At 29.6% G+C, this 19,751-nt stretch overlaps 1 protein-coding gene across 1 annotated transcript in view; it reads left to right on the top strand.

Annotated features, from left to right (window-relative positions):
- Positions 1-706: 706 nt before the first annotated feature.
- LOC129952627 (transcription factor stalky) overlaps positions 707-19,751 on the top strand; it is a 33,582-nt gene continuing 14,537 nt past the window's right edge. The window contains exon 1 of the mRNA XM_056065356.1: positions 707-2,058. Coding sequence (XP_055921331.1) covers positions 2,007-2,058 — 52 coding nt within the window. The 5' untranslated portion in view covers positions 707-2,006. The remainder of the gene's footprint in view (positions 2,059-19,751) is intronic.

Below are 19,751 nucleotides of genomic sequence, written 5' to 3'. Positions count from 1 at the left end.
TCTTCGTCAATTGACAGAATTAACGCATTAAGGCGAATGATAATCGAAAAATTATTGTCGAAAAACCTATCCACTCGCAAAGAGGGACTATTTGGTGCGATTTATGGGCTGGTGGCATCATCGGGCCATATTTTCTCCAAAATGAAATGATAAAAAAGTTGTCCTCCAACATCGTGTGATTTGACACTGTTGGACTTCTTTCTTTTGGGTAATTTGAAAGAAAAGGTGTGATTCGATAAGCCAGATATAATTCAAGAGCTAAAGGATGAGATAATTCAGCACATTAAAGACGTAGAACCTCAATTAACTTCAGCGTCTTCGAACTATCGGATAGAGGTGTATTTGTATTATTTAAACTTCTTTGTCAAAAATAAATACGTTCCATTTTTAACAATCATGAGACGGTTTATCCCTGATGATATATTCTAGCTATCATTGTGAGCAAGCTCATAAATGTCTGATGTTTCGTAAAACTGTGAGTAATCTATAAAATAAGTTTCGAAATTTCATCATAAAGACATGTTACTTCAAGTAGAATTGTATTCTGCCATAAAACACAAGACAAATTCAAATAATTTTATATTTCTGCACTTCACATAAAACAATCACACAAAACAACCAAACCATTAAAAGCACTTTGTCATGCTATGCATTTATATCTAAAAACTGCTGCATTATTTACCCAATAGTCTGTGCACAATTTATAGTGTAAATAGTGAGCAGTATGCAACTCAAATTGTTTTTGTTTGAGTCTCAATATTTGTATTCGTGCCTTTTTCTTCATGCTACTTTACATATCATCATACCTCAACTTTCCGCCCGTCATCTCAATCACCCTCCCTCGATCCATCATCATCACCCAATAAAGTCCGCAAATTGAAAAAAGAGAGAGTGACCGAGACCGAAGCGAAGCTAAACGAACCGAACCCTACCACTTCAACAATCTACCTAAAAACTATAAGTAACAAAAACAACAATAAAAATAAAAATAAAAAAAATGAAACAACCACACCGAATATCAAAAGTATATCTCAATCTCAACTCATGTAGTAGGCAAGTTGCAGGTAGGTAGGTATAGGCAGCCCATAACACCATCAGCACCGGATTCCGACTCCAACTTGGCCGCAACGTCAGTTGGCCAAAACACTTCTTCTCAATCGTTTGTCGTCGTGACGCTCACCGTTGTTGTCTTAACTTTTCTCGTGTTCGTATCAAGTCTCAGCGCAACGCAACGTCTTTCAAATACAAAATTATATTTAAAAAAAAAGTTCACAATGAAAAAATATCGCTCACAACACGCAATCGAATTAAGATTTCGCGCTCCTTAAAAAAAATTTAAAACAAACTATCAAAGAAAAAAAAAAACAATTCACTTTCATTTTTGCCCTACCTCGCCTCAGCACAATTACCCAGTGTAACAAAAAAAAACGAAGCTATTATAGCACTTCTGATAAGAAATATAATTATTCATTTAAACCAATAAATTTAACCAAATTTGAAGAAAAATAAAAAACGTCGCTCGTTTCATTGAGAATTCCTACGTGTGTGCCCAAGTTAGATTATGTTACACAAGGTTAGTCACCATCATCGTCGTCGTCAGATTAAAAACCACCGATTCGCGGCGCTCGAAGCACCTGAATCCACGGCATCGCTTTTGCTGCTGCTGCCTGAAAAGTGAGAGTGATTTGAAGAGTGACATAAAAAAGCAACAACAAAAAAGAAGAATTAAATAAATAAAAAAATATTAACAACAAAATCACGCATTCTTCTCATTTTATATCTTTTCTTGTCTTTTGTCCACTTTTTCATATGTGTTTGGTGTATCTGTGTGTAAATGAATGAATTTCATATCAAAGTGATATAAAATACAATAAAAATCATCTGAGATACTTTTGTATTAATTTTCAATTTGATTTAAAAACAAAAACCTAAAAACAAAACGACAAAGCTTAATAAAGATTTGAATATAAACAAAACGAAGTCAGAAAAATTGGTTCAAAGCAAACATGTTTCGATGCTGTGTTCTTGTAGCGGTTATCTTGATGACCTTGAGTTCTAGTAAGTATCTTAATCTATATCAAAGGTTCATTAAATAAATAATTAAAACACAAATTAGAGTAGTTTAGGTTGGTAATTCAATTTGTAAAGAGTGGTAATTGTTTATCAAAAAAGACGCGTGCCTTTTGTCAAGTGCACGACGACTTAAGATGGTAACAATTTCTCTTTGTTTTTTTTTTTTTTAAATTAGCATAGTTTTAAAATTCAATCTAGGGATCAATGTTTTATTTCAGACTTTTCTTGTTCAGAAAATTAATGTATGCAGTCATTTTAATTTGGGAAAAACGATTGAAAAGTTATATTAATGGTTCATTATTAAAGCGGATGTACCGAACATTATTTTAATTTATTATAATTTAGGCCAGTTTATTGCTCGAAAAGCGGGTAATAATTTGATGATATTTTTTACTTTGCATCCGTTTTTTTTTTAACATTTTGACACTTTTCGATTACATTTCACTCAGCATTACGTACAGATCTTGATAGTGATATACAAATGTATTCATATGGTGTTATGAGTCACAAATATAGTAATCATATCATACCTCTTATTTTTGTTTCTTAAGGTTTCAATAAAATTGATAATTTGCAAGCAATTACAAATATTCTCAAATTGAAAGCAGTTTTGATTTTGCAGATGAAATGGTTTGACTTACATATCATCGTTGCTTTTAAAAACTTATTTATTCAGTTTTTCAATTACTTTTAAATAAAAGGGATTTCAATGTCCAAAAAAACTGTATTTTACTTCAAGTCATAAATAGCATTGACAATTATTTTTCAACTAGCCAAAAGTTAGCTCCCGTTTGTATGTCTTGATAACCAATTAGGTACAAATTTGAGTGCATATTGTAACTTGTTATTTTCGTTCCGAACTAGTTTTGAACACAAATATTTTTAGATAGATATTAAAAGAGAAAGTTTGATAGGTTTCTTTTACAAATGTTCAATATTGAGATTACAAGTTCTTCTTTCTGACTTCTACGAATTAATTAGGTTTTATGATATTTTCTGAATGTTGAAAATTTGATGAACCAATGTCACGTCGGTAACATTGGAAACATACATATATAGCTTTACGTTTATTTTGTGTTAATTCAAAATATCTATGCTTTTAATTAGTTATCCAATCTAAATCAAATGCAAGAATTGTATGACTTAGTTTTAGAATTGTAATTGTTGTAACGTTTTTCTTTACAAATTTGGGTTGCAATGCTCTTTAGCTATTCAAGGATTCGTCCAATCGAAGATCTTTTGTTTTGAATCATTCTATTGTCATTTTTTGCTATTTAGTGTAATTATAAGCTATTGTTGATTACTGAGCATTTTTTTATATATTTCTTTATCTGTGGAAATGTTTTACTGCATTTTTGTTGACTGTAATAATGGCGATCAGAAAACTTAAAATACATGGACTAGATCAAAAAACGAGTGCCCAGCTTACAATATAGCATTCTTACGTTGACCCATTTTTTTTTTTATGATGGTTAGTGCGTTGGACTGTAATAGTTCTAAGGGACGAAAAGCGTGTCCATAAGGGGCCAGTAAATATATGTAAGTTATACTCGATTAGGCTAGTTTTATGAATTTTAATCTAACTTTAAGATAGTTTTAAGAATGAATTAATAAAAATGAGTTTAACAAAAAAAAATGCGTAAGACTGATATGCAAGATGTCTTGGTTGCAATCCCTGCCTGTGCCAACTAAAGTTTTTTTTATTTCGGGTACTACCTCTTGCGATGAATTGACAAATCCTCGAAGAGTAATTCTTGTCATAAATAGTGCTATCTTAATTTAGCCGTTCAGATTTGGCTTAAAACTGTAGGTCCTCCACTTAGGTAGTTGACTTACACTATTTAACAAAATTAAGTGCTTATCTTGTAACAGCAGCAAACAATATTTTTTTTTTCAAATGCTTGTATTGTATTCAAAAATATATAACATCTTCATCTTTTTACTTTTTAGACTTTTGAAATAAACCTAATTTACAAAATGGTATTAAACAATTATTTGTAAATATTAAACGTGAGTTTTATTTCAAATCTGACCGGCCGTTTTAGCTGTATGTATTTAAGAGGTTTGTAGCCTCATCCGATGCACTTATTTCTTTACTGTGACATATAAGAAGCAAAAAGATCTTAAATCAGAATTCTGGTCTTTGAAAATAATGAGTTTATTTTAATTTCCACGATACCTAATGTTTGTATGTACATTTTAATTTTATAAACGTTTACCATCTTGTTCACAGTTTGGCTTGTTGGTTAGTTTCCTTATTTCGTTAAAAATATTTTCCAAAAAAGTCTATGACCGCTCATTTTACAATTCAGAGATTTAATAATTATATCATTTACTAACTAATTATTCAATTAAAAAAAAAAACAAAAAAGATTTCAGATTTTTTGACATAAAAACGTACTTATGATGTTTTTGGTAACAAGCTTAATTTTTCATTTTAAGAACCTTACAATGTATACAATACAAGTAAAGTTGTTTTCTGTCAAAATATTGGATACGTTAAACCAATTTAGAGGTCATTATTGTATGTTCCATATTTTTTTTTGAAAAAAGCGTTCATTGGATTGTTTCTTATAGACATATCGCCAAATGTCAAAAACAATATTTTATTTAAAATGCAATAAGATGGAAGTCAAGATATTTCTTTGTTCTCAAGATATTTGTCATAAAACTCTATTTCTATCAACATTTAACAATTTTTTCAGTATATATTAATTTTTTTGCAAAAACAACTGTCAATTGCATTTTTCTTAAAAATCTTTTAATAGTGTGCACAGTTTTTGAAGGTATTATCACTCTTTGTTAGTATAATCTTCAAGCTGACAAATATGCTCTATTTATATTTTAAACATTTTTTTTCATATATTTGAAGTTTTGAGGAAATGTTTTTAAGTTTAGTTTTATTGACTTTAAATAATTAATACTGTTCACAATTTTCTTTGTAAGTTTATCTTAAGTCTTTAAATAGTTTGGCCGATGGCTAACAGACTGACATTACATTTTAATTTTTATAAATAAATGTTTCTAATATAAGGTTTTCAAAAATTAAATTTAACAATTTGGCAAATAATTTTGTATACATTAAAAAATTTCATTGATTATACATGTTTCTTATCGTAAAGCATTCAAGCAATATTGGCGTAAGACTTCCCACCCTCGTTCTCCATTCATCAATTTTATGGTTTACTCTTAACTGAGTACATCAATTCCAAAGTATCTATTGCGGAATTCTTTCAGAATTGGACAAACTCCCAAAAAAATAGAACACGTCTTCACGTTCTCTTCGATTGCATAGACCAGATCATAGAGGACGTTCTGGTTCTGGGTGATGGAGTTCACGTCTGTTTTCAAGTTAATTTTACATGTTGATTTAAAATCCAATTTTCAAATTTTTGACGCTCTGCTCAAGTTTTAAAATTAGAAGTTTTCAATATTATTTTTATATTTTTTACTATTTTTCAAAAACATTATAAACAGAAAAACACAACTTTCTTTCAAACGGTTATACTTTTTTATTTTAAAAACCGCTTTAGCACAAATTTTTTATCGTATTTTGTTGGGAGTTTTTAAGATAAGTAAAATCTAACCACTTATAAAGAATTGTATACGATTAAAACTACTTTATGAAATTAGAGAGCCTCAAAAAGCCTTAAACGAGTATATGTTTTTCTTTTGAATTTTTAAAAAAATAATATCTCAAAAACATGAAACGTTTTTAATTTTGAACTCGTATTTGAACTAAAGCCATCAAAATCCATTTTATAAAAGAGGCAGGGATGTGACCCACACTTGTCTTGTTTAAAAGTTTGTAGGTTTTCGATTTTTGTTAAAAAAGTTGTCAGTTAAATTATTCTTAAAAATTTAAAAACTACCAATAGTATTTTGCATATAATGAAATACGAGTAGCTTGATTTCGAATTTTTTTTGTTAACGAGAATTTTAGTCGAAAACCAATTTGTATCAATTTTAGTAGCATTTCTTAAAAGCTTTAATTTCATATATACATATGCATGTAAACAAATACAAATTGAATGAACGAAATAAATTTGAAGTCAATGTCTTCTATTGTTCACGAGATATCGAGAGCCGAACATCAATTTTTGCCAAATTTGAGTACTATTTTTTGTAAAGAAACTGTGGATTCCATTTTTCTTAAAATTTAACTAAACGTTGACAACAATATTTTTGAGAAGATATTTGAGTCGAAAATAAATGTTTACCCATTTTTGTTTAGGTTTTTATTTTTTACAAAAAACTGTCAATTCGATTTTCCTCAAAATTTTACCAGAAAACAAAGTTATTTTTCATTTCACAAAATTGTTTTGGAGATAAATTTACTTTTGGAATTTTGTCCAAAAATATATTTATTTGGTATCACGTTACAATATATAATATAACATTTTATTCAAGCCTCTAGCTTTATTGGTTCGTGACATATTTAGGATTAACTAAAATGTTCACCTTTTGTTTAAATTGCTATGGTAAAAACCCACCTACTCATTTTTTTTAAAGTCCTTTCTGCATCTTTTTGCATTATTATATGTACAACACAATTTATTTGAAGTTGATATCTCTACTGGTTCTTGCGCTATGGACAACGAAAAAAAGTCACAAATGCACAGACGTACGGCCGTACGAACACACGCACGCACATTAATCTCTCTAAAAATCTTTTATTTCTCATTAGTAATGAGTAGTACCCGTAACGTGATAGTTAGTGCGTTGGGCTGTCATGCAAGGGGTTTTGGTTTCAAACCCTGCCTGTGCCACCTTACTTTTTCACGGGTACTGCCTCTTTCAAAGAATTTAGAAATGTTTGTCATGAAACAGTGCTCTCTCAAATTAACCGTTCGGATTCGGCATAAACTGTACGTCCCTTCTATCTCTGACAATATTACTCGCACACAGAATTGGTTGAGAGTTGTAAGTCACTAGATCCTGGTTCTTCATGGACAAATGCGGCACCTAATTTATTAATTTAATGAGTCGTTATTAGGCTTTATATGTATTTTTTAACAAACGTTTTGAAGTAAATTTTAAGTGTGATTCAAAGTTTGAAATTATCTATCTGCTCAAGTTTCAAAATTAGCAGTCTTCGACATTTTGTTTTATATTTATTAATATATTTCAAACAAAAATGTATAACAGATGACGGATTCGTTACAAGAAAAAAACTTGCTTTTAAATCGTTATTCCTTTTTCTTTTGAAAATCGTTTAGCACGAATGTTTAATCGTTTTTATCATTTAACAACTTGTGAAGCTTTTTTTGAACAACTTTTGAAAGACTATACATATTTATTACAATTTCAATACTCTCAAAAAACCTTATACGAGAAAATGTTTATTATCGAATTAAAACGAAAAATATTGTCTGAAAACCTGAAATGGGTCATATGTAAAAAGATGAGTTCAAAATCTTTACTCAGTTTTCATAGAACTTTCTTTGAGTGGTATGCAAAAAAATACAAAGACCATGATCGATATCAAGCTGTGAGTGTGAACTCAAAGTGTTGAGATCGATCTCTCGACGTAAGCTTCATGTGAGAAAGTTCAAGTTTTGATATGCAAAAAGATTTGCAAACGCTCGATTGCATGAGATCGATCCCACCAATTTTCTCTTACTCAGTTGATAACAAACTGTCAAAATGGCCGAGTTTCTGAATAATTTTGTTAAAAATCGTGTTTACAAAAATAGAAGATGTCCAATTGGTGAAGATTTTTGAAAATTGTATAGATTTCGTGATACAGGTGTGCAATTATTGACAGATGAGTTTGTGGACCCAATTCTGGAAACACGCATCGGTGCTTTGACTCATCAAGAAAAAATGAGGATTTTTCTGCGTTATGTAGGAGATTCAGGATTTCAAAGCGGTGTTGGTGAAGACATTGGTGTCAATTAATCAACGATATTTAGGTTGGTACAGTAAGTAGCAACAAAAATTACAATCATTCAACTCATTGGATCATATTCCCACACACTTCTGAAGAAATAGAAGAATCCCAAAGGTTATGGAGCAGTAAAGAGTTTACAGTTCGTAGCAACCACACTGCCATTCATTACTACCAAATTGTTTTTACATAATTGTCTTGTTTTTGAGAAGAAAATACATATCCTAACTCAAGTATTAATTGGTTCCTTATAATTTAAATGTATTTTTGTTTCAAATTGGCTTTTTGAAATGTGTAAAATCACGTTTGTTCGTCCATTCTTTCATTCGTTGTTTGCTCTCACGTGCAAGGCCCTTAAGTGTGTGTTTCCTTACGCCATTGGTGCTCTGGATTGTATATATATGTGTATAGGGAAACCAATCTATCAACCGCAAAGGATACTACTCAATAAATGTACAGGCTAGGTACAACGCTAATGAAAAATTTGCAAGCATTGAAGTTTGCTTTAAATGCTTCTATGATTTTAAGCATAGCATTTGTTTCTAGTACCCGTGGCATGATGGTTAGTGCGTTGGACTGTCATGCAAGGGGTCTTGGGTTCAATCCCTGCCTGTGCCACCTTAATTTAAAAAAAAATAATTTTCGCGGGTACTGCCTCTTGCGAGGAATTGACAAATCCTTCAAGAGTAATTCTTGTCATGAAAAAGTGCTTTCTCAAACTAGCCGTTCGGATTCGGCATAAAATTGTAGGTCCCCTCCATTCCTGACAACATTACTCGCACACAGGAATGGTTGAGAGTTGTAAGTCACTAGGCCCTGGTTCACAACGGACTGTTGCGCCACCCCATTTGATTTGATTTGATTTGTTTCTTGCCATTTAAAAGTGGTAACTGCAACTTCTCTAGTAAAACTTTATTTAGTTTAAGTTCTTTTACTAGAAATTCAATGTGAGGTCTGCATATTGTTTATAATTCCACTTTCATTTTCGCTTTCAAGACATTTTTCCTTCTTGACTCCACTGACCGCACAGAAACTACTGTTTTAAATAGTGCTTTAAGATCGTCTCATATTACTGAGCTATAGAGAGTGAACTCGTTTTTTTGCATGTGAAACTAAGTCCGAATCTGTTCGATCGATCTCACAAGCGAGTTCAAGCTCGTCAGCTCTGACTCTGAGAATTTTCCCATCTTTTAGCATATGACCCAATATCTATACTCCTTTTGAAGGTAGTACTTTTAAAGGACAAAAGAAGATACGTACGAACATACGTGCGAAGAAACGCTTGTTTACACAAACAGCGACGTTAATCTAAAAACCATGGATTAAGATTTTAAGCACCTGGGAACGTCAAGAAATGGCAACTCTGAATGATTATACTGGCTTATTTTCTTTTCTAAGTTCTTTGAATGAAAATATTTTAAAAAAAAAGTTAAAATTCCTTGTTGTTAGTTAAAAAGGTCTTAAGTTAAAGAAATACATTTTAAGTTTTGATTTTTCTCTAACTGAACTTGCTCCCTAATAACTTAAGTGTAGCAAAACTGTTAACTTGGCATATAAATAAATCTTTAGACAATTAATCAGAAAATTGAATATTTGAGTTGTTATTGGCGTTTTAAGTTCATTTAAGTCTTCGTGATCAGTTCCCGACTTAAGTCGTTTTTGCCTAACGTCAAAGAATTTACCACAGACACCAAGGGAAAATTATCAGCATGACATGAATCTCAGTTTCTCTTAAAATTAATATTTAGAAGATTTCCTTTTTCAAGAGTCACAAAAGTAGCAAGAGTGACTCTTGCGAGAAAAGCAAAACAGTGGAAATCATATTATTTGAGGTTATTTTAAAATTAATTAACTTTTATGTAGTGCATTTTAAAAATTGTATGAATCATTTTTATAATCATTAGTTCCGTAGTATTGGTTACAAAAGGTGTACTCAACTTTAATGAAGGTCTTTATTAAAAGTTACAGCACCAAACTACGAGTACACCTTAAATTCAAACTCAAAAACAAATATTTTTGTATGTAACCGAGAAAAGGAAAAAAAATATAAGAAGTTCCTTCACATCAAAAACTTGGCTTTTTGACAGATGACATCTAAATTTCAAATAGAAATCACTGCCAAGGAACAATATAATTTAATCAAATACCTATCTTGTATATTTAAATATATCTACTGAGCCTATCTATAGGTTTCTTTACCAGGCCCCTATATAAGTAGTATAGAAATAATTATGTAAAATCAAAACTTAGGTATCAGTGAATTTGATGGCATATTTGCCGGTTTGGTTGAAGCTTTTTTTGAAGTCCAAAATAATAATAAAATAATATGCGGTTTGTGTCAAGGCCTGTATAAGTTATTCTGTTTTTTGATACCCTTCGCTCAAAAATGTAAATATTTATCGATCTATGCATTTTTGTCTTACACATTATTTTTTATTATCTATATATGGTATGCATATGTATTTGAATTTGTATATTAACCTCGGTTAAATGAACTTCCTAGACATTTATATAAATACTTAACTCTAATGCTATGGTGGATTTATTTCTGTAAAATATGCCTACCAACTTGTCCACTGTTTATAGATATTTTTTGGATAGTTGGTTGGTCAGTTGGTTAGTTCGATGTTCGATTCAATAACAAAAACGAAACATTTCCTATACCGAATTACATGCATATCTAATTTGCATAAATATTTAATTTTGTTTTATTGTTTATATTATATTTTTCATATGCATGTATAGTAGACTCGTACATAGAATAAAATGTATGGTTTAAAATTATTAATTGTTGTTTATAACTTTTAGTTGATTAAGTAATAGTTTTATGTGTGTCTGCGGTATATAGTCGGGTAGGCATTTTATAATTTGCTTTATGTGTCTGCTGTTGTTAAAGTTTGATGATTATAAACGTTAATGGTTTTAGCAAAAATAAAATTTAATTGAATGGTGCACATAAGTCAGTGTGTCAATTATATAATATTAAATTGCTCACATTGATTTTGTGAATGGAAGCATTAAAATACACGAACATACTAAATATATACTTAACATTTTTGCAGATCATCATGTATTTAAGAGCTTAAAGGCTTGGATTTATAATTAACATAAAATGAAATGGATTTCTTGAACTTTATTGGGTTATAAGTATATAACATATATAAAATACAAGCTTGACATGATTTTTGTTTATGTCGTACAACGTGTATTAGAAACCAACATTGTTATTAATGGACTTGTAACTTATTTTTTTCAGTTTGTACCTTGTTGTTTTCTCATAATGAAAGACACAAACGGTCCATTCCTCGACGAAGTTCAAAAATACATTCAAAACTCGATCTAATGTTGGTTTATCTATGACTTTAAACTCGAGCATATCTTCACATACCCTTAACACTCGATTTACAAAAAAAATGTATATTAGAAATTTTAGATTTCGTAAAAAAAAGAACTGAATTTAAACGTGGTTCCGGTAGCATGCAGGAGTCAATTCTGACGTCTTACAAAAAGAATATCAAGTATCTGTTTTTTTTTAACGAACCTTTATAAACTTCCCATGGGATGTTATTTCAATCGGTCCGGTTTGTCGAATTTAAAATGTTGACATTTCTCGACGTTTCAAGGTCCCTAGAGTCTAAATAAAAGATTTTTAGAGTTATCCCCGTGCCTGCGTGTGTACGTACGTTCGGGAAGTTTTCTTCGTCATCCATAGCCACGAGCGGATACCGACTTCTTATTGTCAACAAATATAAATGTCAAATTTCAGAATGGGTTGGGTTTGAAAATGGTCGCCGGTAAGTATTATGGTACTCACCAACACCAATTAAGAAAAATAATAAAAGAAGAGCGGAAATTTTCTTCCCAATTAAAATAAAATTAAGGAATGATTTTTCACCTAAAAAGGTTTAGGTATTTTATTTTATTTTAGATCTAGGAAACCTTTATAAATATAGGGAGAAAACAAAGATTTTTTTTCAAATTTTCGTACAGTTAAAAGTGACACAAAGAACAAGCAATAAGAGAAAACAATTGTTTTTGTAACAAAGTTTGTGTCCTTTGTCACCTTGCGAAAGTTCCCGAAAAACAAAGAATTTTACGGTCGCGGGTTCGCAATCCTGCAAAACGACAGAAAGTCTAGCGGGTAATTTTGTGGCTCTTTATAGCGAAAAACAAATTACAAGAACTAGAAAAAGCAAAAAACTCACTCAAAAAAATATATTCAGCTTGCTTTGTTTAAGAAAATCGAACCTGCCTCTTCCTTATCCTCTCTTTTCAACAACGCCTTCCTCACAAATTGTATCAGGCTTATCATTTTTTTTTTAATTTTATTATCACCCAACGCACTAACACCACAATTTTTCTTCTTTTTTTTCCTTTTCTCAAAATATGTTTCACTACTTTTTTCTTTCACGACCTCACTCTCCTTAGCTTCTCTATAAAGTGCCATATTATTGGCGATCTGCCCCCATCCAAAAGGCCATGACAAGTATGCCATCCCACTCTAACCTTTTGTTATGATCTAGTTTTCTCCTTCGGTCTTACTGCGACTATCGGCTTTTTCGCTGAGGTGCATGCCAATTTCAAAAACCAGCACAACCTCTGTGGTATCTTTCACCTTGGTGATTTGAAAACCAACCTTGGCTTAATGTACGAGTTCAATTCTTATCCGTGAAATCCAATTGGTCTAAAAAGTAAACGAACATTTTTTGAGAGTTTTCGAATAAAATCCCCAGCCCAAACCGGCCCAGTTTAATAACTTGAGAAAAGTGTTCTTGTAATTAGGAACCTTGGCAAATTATAGAAAGGATGCACACTAATCTTTGAACATGGGTATAATCTTCATGTTTTTCGCCTTGTGTGGGCCGCCTGTCGTACCCTCAATAATGCCGTCTTCGTGACTCATCCGTCACACAATTGTCCAGTCACAAATTTTAAAAGTAAATGAAAATGTGGACCTTCTGTCACATAACTCCGCATTACTACTGAAACCTAGTTTGTTTGCTTTTCCAAAATACGATAAGAGCAGGACACTGTCTGATGGAAAACAGGATTCTACTGAACTCTTAAAATATTTTGGAGCCGCAACAATGACAGGAAGGTTATGAGATTGGCGAGTGAAACTTGTCGTGGTAAATTTTACCGCAACAAAATTAATAAAAGTTGGTAAAAATTTACTTTAAACTCAAAAATATTTTCAAAAATAAAAAAAAATATTGGCTTAAAACTAATTGTATCTCACAGAAAATATTGTTTTCGTCATTCAGTACATTTTTTTAAATAAAATAAGTAAAATCTACAAAAAATAGTACGCAAATTTGTTAAAAATTGATGTTCGGTTCTCGTGAATAATAGAAGATATTGACTTTGTTCAACCAATTTGTATTTGTTTATACAAAAAATAAAAACTTTTTAGAAATGCTGCTAAAATTGGTAAAAATTGGTTTTCGACTAAAAATCTCGTTAGCAAAAATAAATTTTGAAATCGAACTATTTCATCATATGCAAAATATTGTTGGTAATTTTTAAATTTCTTTAGAATAATTCAACTGACAACTTTTTTAACATTCTTGTCGAGATGAAAAATGCAACAAAATTAATAAAATTCGAAATTTGAGGTCTTTAAAAAGATTGTCGTTTAAATATTATTTCTAAATATGTTTCTATCTATACATTTCAAAAACTTACAATAATATAATATCTTGATCATTTTAAAATGGATGTCAATTTCCATAGGTTTACTTCAGTTTGGGCAAACTTAAGGGAAGTGGCCATTATGAACTTAAATATAATGTCGACGTTTGGAAATCAATTAACAATAAACGCTTGTAATATTAGTCTTTTTTCCACATTGCACATTTATAATTCTTATTTCTATTTTTTCCAAATAATTTTTCTTGAAATGTATTATCATTGGACATACATTCCCCTGTGATCTAAAATGTATTCTAACGACAACTCTTTGCAAGAAATATGAACATTTCTTTACCGAGTTCTTCTCAAACTGAAATCTAAATCAATGTTCGCATTAGAACTTGATAAAGAAATGACTTGGAATTCAGCCGAGTTCTATTTGTGCAATCAACCAAGTTTAAGAGATTACAACTTTGTCAAGGAATTGGCAGTAATTATTGTTTTTTTAATCAAATCATGAATAAATCATTTTTAGCATCGAAATTTACAACCAAATTGAATAACAATACACATTCGAGATATTTTCATACACTTTTATGTTCAAAAGGACACCTTACTTTAAAATAATAACCATAGTAAAATTCATGACATAAAAATAATACAACTTAAAACATACAGATACAAAATAAAACAGAAGGTTGGATGCGACCCACACTGATAACTTTCTATCCCGTCTGTCGATTTGTCTTGCTTAAAAATTTGTCTATATGTACTCGTATCAATTTGTACTAAATTTGCGCACTATTTTTTGTAGATTTTATTAACTTCCCATAGGAAGTTATTGTAATGGGTCCGATTTGTCAAATTGAAAATTTTGACATTTCTCGACGTTTCAAGGTCCCTAGAGTCGAAATAAAAGATTTTTAGAAAGATGTCTGTGCGTGCGTGTGAACGTACGTTTGTACGTCCGTACGTTCGTACGTCCGTACGTCCGTACGTTCGCGACGTTTTTTTCGTCGTCCATAGCTCAAGAACCAGAAGAGATATCGACTTCAACTAAATTTTGTTATACAGATAAAAAGGCAGAAAGATGCAGAAAGGGCTCTCAAGAATATTGCGTGGGTGTTTTTTTTACTATAGCAGTTTGAAAAAAAGGTGAAAATTTTGGTTAACCCTAAATATCTTACAAACCAAAAACGCTAGAGACTTGAATTAAATTTTATATAATATATTGTAACGTGATACCAAGCAGGTATATTTTTTGAAAAAAATCAATATAACGGTTTTTTTATAAATCAATAAAACTGAAAAAAAAATGTTTAACCTCCAAAATTTTACGACTGAAATATGATTTCATCTCCATAACAATTTTGTGCAACGAAGAATAATGTTTTTGCCATCTGATAAAATTTTGAGAAAAATCTAATTGACAGTTTTTTTTATAAAAAATAAAAATCTAAAAAAACATTACTCAAAGTTGGTAAAAATTGAATATCGATTCAAATATCTTTTCAAAAACTAGAAATTTAGGCTTCAAGCTTATTTTATCTGATAAGAAATATTATTTTCAACATTTTGATAAATGTTGAGAAAAATCGAATTGACAGTTTTTTTACAAAAAATAAAAACCTAAAAAAAACTAATAAAAGTTGGTAAAATTGATTTTCGACTCAAATATCTTTTCAAAACTTGAAGATGTTGGCTTTAATTTACTTTATCTTTCAAAAAATCTTGTTGTCAACATTCAGTTAAAGTTTGAAAAAAATCGAATTGACAGTTTTTTTACAAAAAATAAAAAACTAAAAAAAAAATTATAAAAGTTGGTAAAAATTGATTTTCGACTCAAATATCTCTTTAAAAATTTTAAATATTGGCTTCAAAGTAATTTTATCTCATAAGAAATATTGTTTTCAACATTTGGTAAAATTTTTAAAAAATCGAATTGACAGTTTTTTTTACAAAAAATAAAACTCTAAAAAGAACAATACTAAAACTTGGTAAAAATTTACTTTCGACTCAAATAGCTTTTCAAAACTTAAAAATATTGGCTTGAAACTTATTTTATTTTACAGAAAATATTGTTTTCGATATTCAGTAATTTTTATATAAAAACCCAATAGTCCGTTTTTTCATAAGAAATAAAATCTACAAAAAATAGTACGCAAATTTGGTAAAAATTGATACGAGTACATATAGACAAACTTTTAAGCAAGACAAATCGACAGACGGGATGGGAAGTTATCAGTGTGGGTCGCATCCCAGCCTCTTTTTTTTATCAAAAAACGGACTGTTGGATTTTTATATAAAAATTACAGAATATCGAAAACAATATTTTCCGTGAAATAAAATAAGTTTGAACCAAATATTTTTAATTTTTGAAAGCTATTTTAGTCGAAAGTTAATTTTTACCAAGTTTTAGTATTGTTTTTTTTTTAAGTTTTATTTTTTGTAAAAAAAATTGTCAATTCGAATTTTCTCAAAATTTGTCCTTATGTTGAAAACAATATTTCTTATAAGAAAAAATTAGTTTAAAGCTATTATCTCAAAGTTTTTCAAAGATATTTGAGTCGAAAATCATTTTTTACCAACTTTTGTTAATTTTTTTTTCGGTTTTTAATTTTTTTTACAAAAACTGTCAATTCGATTTTTTTCAAACTTTAACTGAATGTGGACAACAAGATTTTTTGAAAGATAAAGGTAAATTAAAGCCAATATCTTCAAGTTTTGAAAAGATATTTGAGTCGAAAATCAATTTTACCAACTTTTATTAGTTTTTTTTAGGTTTTTATTTTTTGTAAAAAAACTGTCAATTCGATTTTTCTCAACATTTTATCAGATGGCAAAAACATTATTCTTCGTTGCACAAAATTGTTATGGAGATGAAATCATATTTCAGTCGTAAAATTTTGGAGGTTAAACATTTTTTTTTTCAGTTTTATTGATTTATAAAAAAACCGTTATATTGATTTTTTTCAAAAAATATACGTGTTTGGTGTCACGTTAAAATATATTATATAAAATTAAAACAACAAAAAGTTATTTAAAATCATACGCTAAAATGTTAATCCGCTTGTTTTATTAATAATTGCAAATAATTCCTCTTCTATTAAACAAATATTTTGTTAAGCATATTTATTCATTATTGTAGAATAAAAGTTTATAGATTTGTTTCTTAATTTGGCAGTTCAATTGTTTTCTATTTCACTTTTAAGATGTTTTAACTGCTGATAAAGTTCCAGAACGAAAACATAGTTATTAATTTCCATTGGAAAAAAATTGTTTTAACAATTCTCGATGTTTCAATCTTCCAAGAGTCCAACGAATTAATTCAGAATGATTTGATGCTACAAAGAAGGATGTTTTTGAAAATACAAATTTCAAAGAAATGTTGTTGTACCACAGGGTTCTGATTTTCTGTTCTCCTGCTTGACTCAATGTCAAGTATGAAAAGCTCATGTATTTTTATCATGGCAGGACTAAAACTGAATCCCACCTTCCCTCGTATCAGTTATTCGCCAAAGAATGTACAAAGCTTTAAGAAACCTTTCTTTCGCTTATATTTCTGGTGTCTTAAGCCAAAGAATTGCATTTAAGGTTTTGTCTCCTTCGTTTAATACTATAACAACTTGAGTCTGCTAAACTGCTAAATGTCATACTAATCTAGTCTTTAGACACAAAAAAAACAGAGATATTCGTATTTATTTCGATATTAACGTTTTAAGTTCATTGAGTTTGTGTGACCAGTTTCTGACTTAAGACTTTTTTGCCTAATGTCAAAGAAATAATGTTTTCTTACTTTGATGGTAAGATGAATTTTGTGGTTCAAAAGAAATGACGTATACTAATATCGAATATAAACAAAAATTAATCACATTAATGTTCTCCGTCACGTTTATCATGGTAATTGTATTATTGAATCCGCTTTAAAAACAATTTTCATGTACAAATTAAAAAAAGAACCCATTAGGTTAAGAGCAATACACAAATTTAACATTAAGTTAGGGAACAGACCTTACGTTGATCTTTAAATTACGAAACATCTGCCATATCGGTAAAAGAACATTTTTATTAAACATCTTTTCCAATGATAAAAGTGCGTATACGCCGCGTGTATCATTTTTGCTTGAATCGTGATTGACATGAGTTACGCACTATACTATTGCTTCAAAGTCTAGACCTTATGTATTTAAATATAAGTCTTATATACTATTTTCATTTTCAACCAGCAAATCTATAGATTCTTTGAAATCTTACTTAATGAAAATTTGAAAATGAATTGTGCATTTGCATTTTTCTCAGTTTTAAAAAGTTTAAACACAACTTTTTAGACATTTGTCTTTTCTCCTATAATTATGTCTGCAAAGACCAAACTTAATTGTCACAACTCTCATCTTTATCACAGAAGTGATGATGGATTCATAATTATGGAAAAGTATCTTTTTGTATTCATATGTCCATCAAAATTAATTTACATAATTATTGTAACTGTCTTAAGAAACTAAACTATGCTAAACCTAAAATTAACTTCCAATGCTGACAATCTAATTACTTCCTCAACATAATTTATGCCTCTAGGATGAATAGAAAGCCAAAATTGTCATCTTAACATTCAAACAAAAATATCTTTTATCTTAATTACTTGCCTCCAAGAAACACAAATAACAAACAAATTTGCATGGACCTATTATTGTTTGTATGAGATGAACTCTTAATGACCGTCATTTTCTATTGAACAAATAAATATGAGATTGTTGGTGATTTTTAGTTAAAAATAAATTTTAAAAAAATGAAGATACAAAAACGATTAAGTTTCTTTCTTATTTTGTTCACTTTGTTGTTTTCTTTTTCTTTTGTATTGCTTTAAGCTGAGGAAAAGAAAAACTAATTTGCACATAATTAACAAACAACTTTACAATAAAGTTACTGTTGATTAGTTGCAATAATATTAACAACAAAACCAAAACTTATATCGAAGAGTTTTATTGTTGTTGTTTTTTATTCCATTGAACATTTGCACTTTTACAAATCTCAGCTTTTTGTTTGTAATTAACAATCATTCATGTAATGTCTTAAAGTCTGAGAGGTAAAGTAACAAATAATCAAATATTAAGACGATATTCAATACATACCATGAGTCTTATTAGATAGAAACCTTAATTTTGAGTAATAAGCCTCATAAATTAATTTATAATAGCTCGATAAATGTTGCCCTTAATTGATTATAAAAGCTCGTGTCATATGGAAAAAGACTCAAAAAGATTTATGATGTAACTTTTCTTCTTAGACTATAATGGATTTCGACGTACTATATTTAAGTTCATTGTTGTGTACCATCTGAGTGCTGAGTCTGAGTATTTACTATATAGGTGGAAGGTATATGGTATGCTACAGAGTATACACAGGTATTATTATGTAATTTTTCGCACCTTTTCTCTTTCCTTCTACACAATGCACAGTGGATTGTTTTATACATGATTGACGTAAAAATGTCTAAAGTTGTTGACCACCGACTTAAAAAGTTTTGAACATATTTTGAAAGTTATCGATGATTGATAAATATTTATGAATAAATATTTTATTTACTAAAATTTTATTGTAGATATACCCTAAAATATTCTTGAAACTTTTAAAAACAAAAAAGCAAGAGTTTTTTAAAAAGTATTATGTAATAAATGAATTCAAATTCTACTTGAATTATTAATTAAAATACCCTTTTAAAAAAGTTTGCATTGAAAGGCTTACTGCTGGTAGTAAGAGTGGGTCCAGCCATTTAATTAGGTGGAGGATGTCATTTAATGATCTGTAAAGGAAGCTGACAAAATTAAAGTAACAAAATGTTTATCTTAACCTAAGGTTTTCATATTTAAAGAGCTAAAGTGACAACGTTAGTTATTAATTTTTGTTAAACACTATTGTCCAGTAAGGTATGGTCCAACTTTTTGGGCGTTATCGAAATATAACCTACTTAAGAACTTACAAAAAATAGTTTCGAATTTGGCTAAATTGCATGCATAAATGTTAGAAATTGTGTTAAAACGATTGATTTCCAGTTTGCTTCTACGCCGCCGTTGATTAAGAGGGGAATTACTTTGCAAAAAGATAGCCCGAGTTTTCAAAATATTGCCGATTGTTAAAATATTGTTGAAGTATATTCAAC

The sequence above is a fragment of the Eupeodes corollae genome, chromosome 3 (assembly GCF_945859685.1).
Source record: "Eupeodes corollae chromosome 3, idEupCoro1.1, whole genome shotgun sequence".
Lineage (NCBI taxonomy): Eukaryota > Metazoa > Arthropoda > Insecta > Diptera > Syrphidae > Eupeodes > Eupeodes corollae.
The sequence above is the reverse complement of the archived record's forward strand: the minus strand, read 5'-3'. Positions and strand labels throughout refer to the sequence as shown.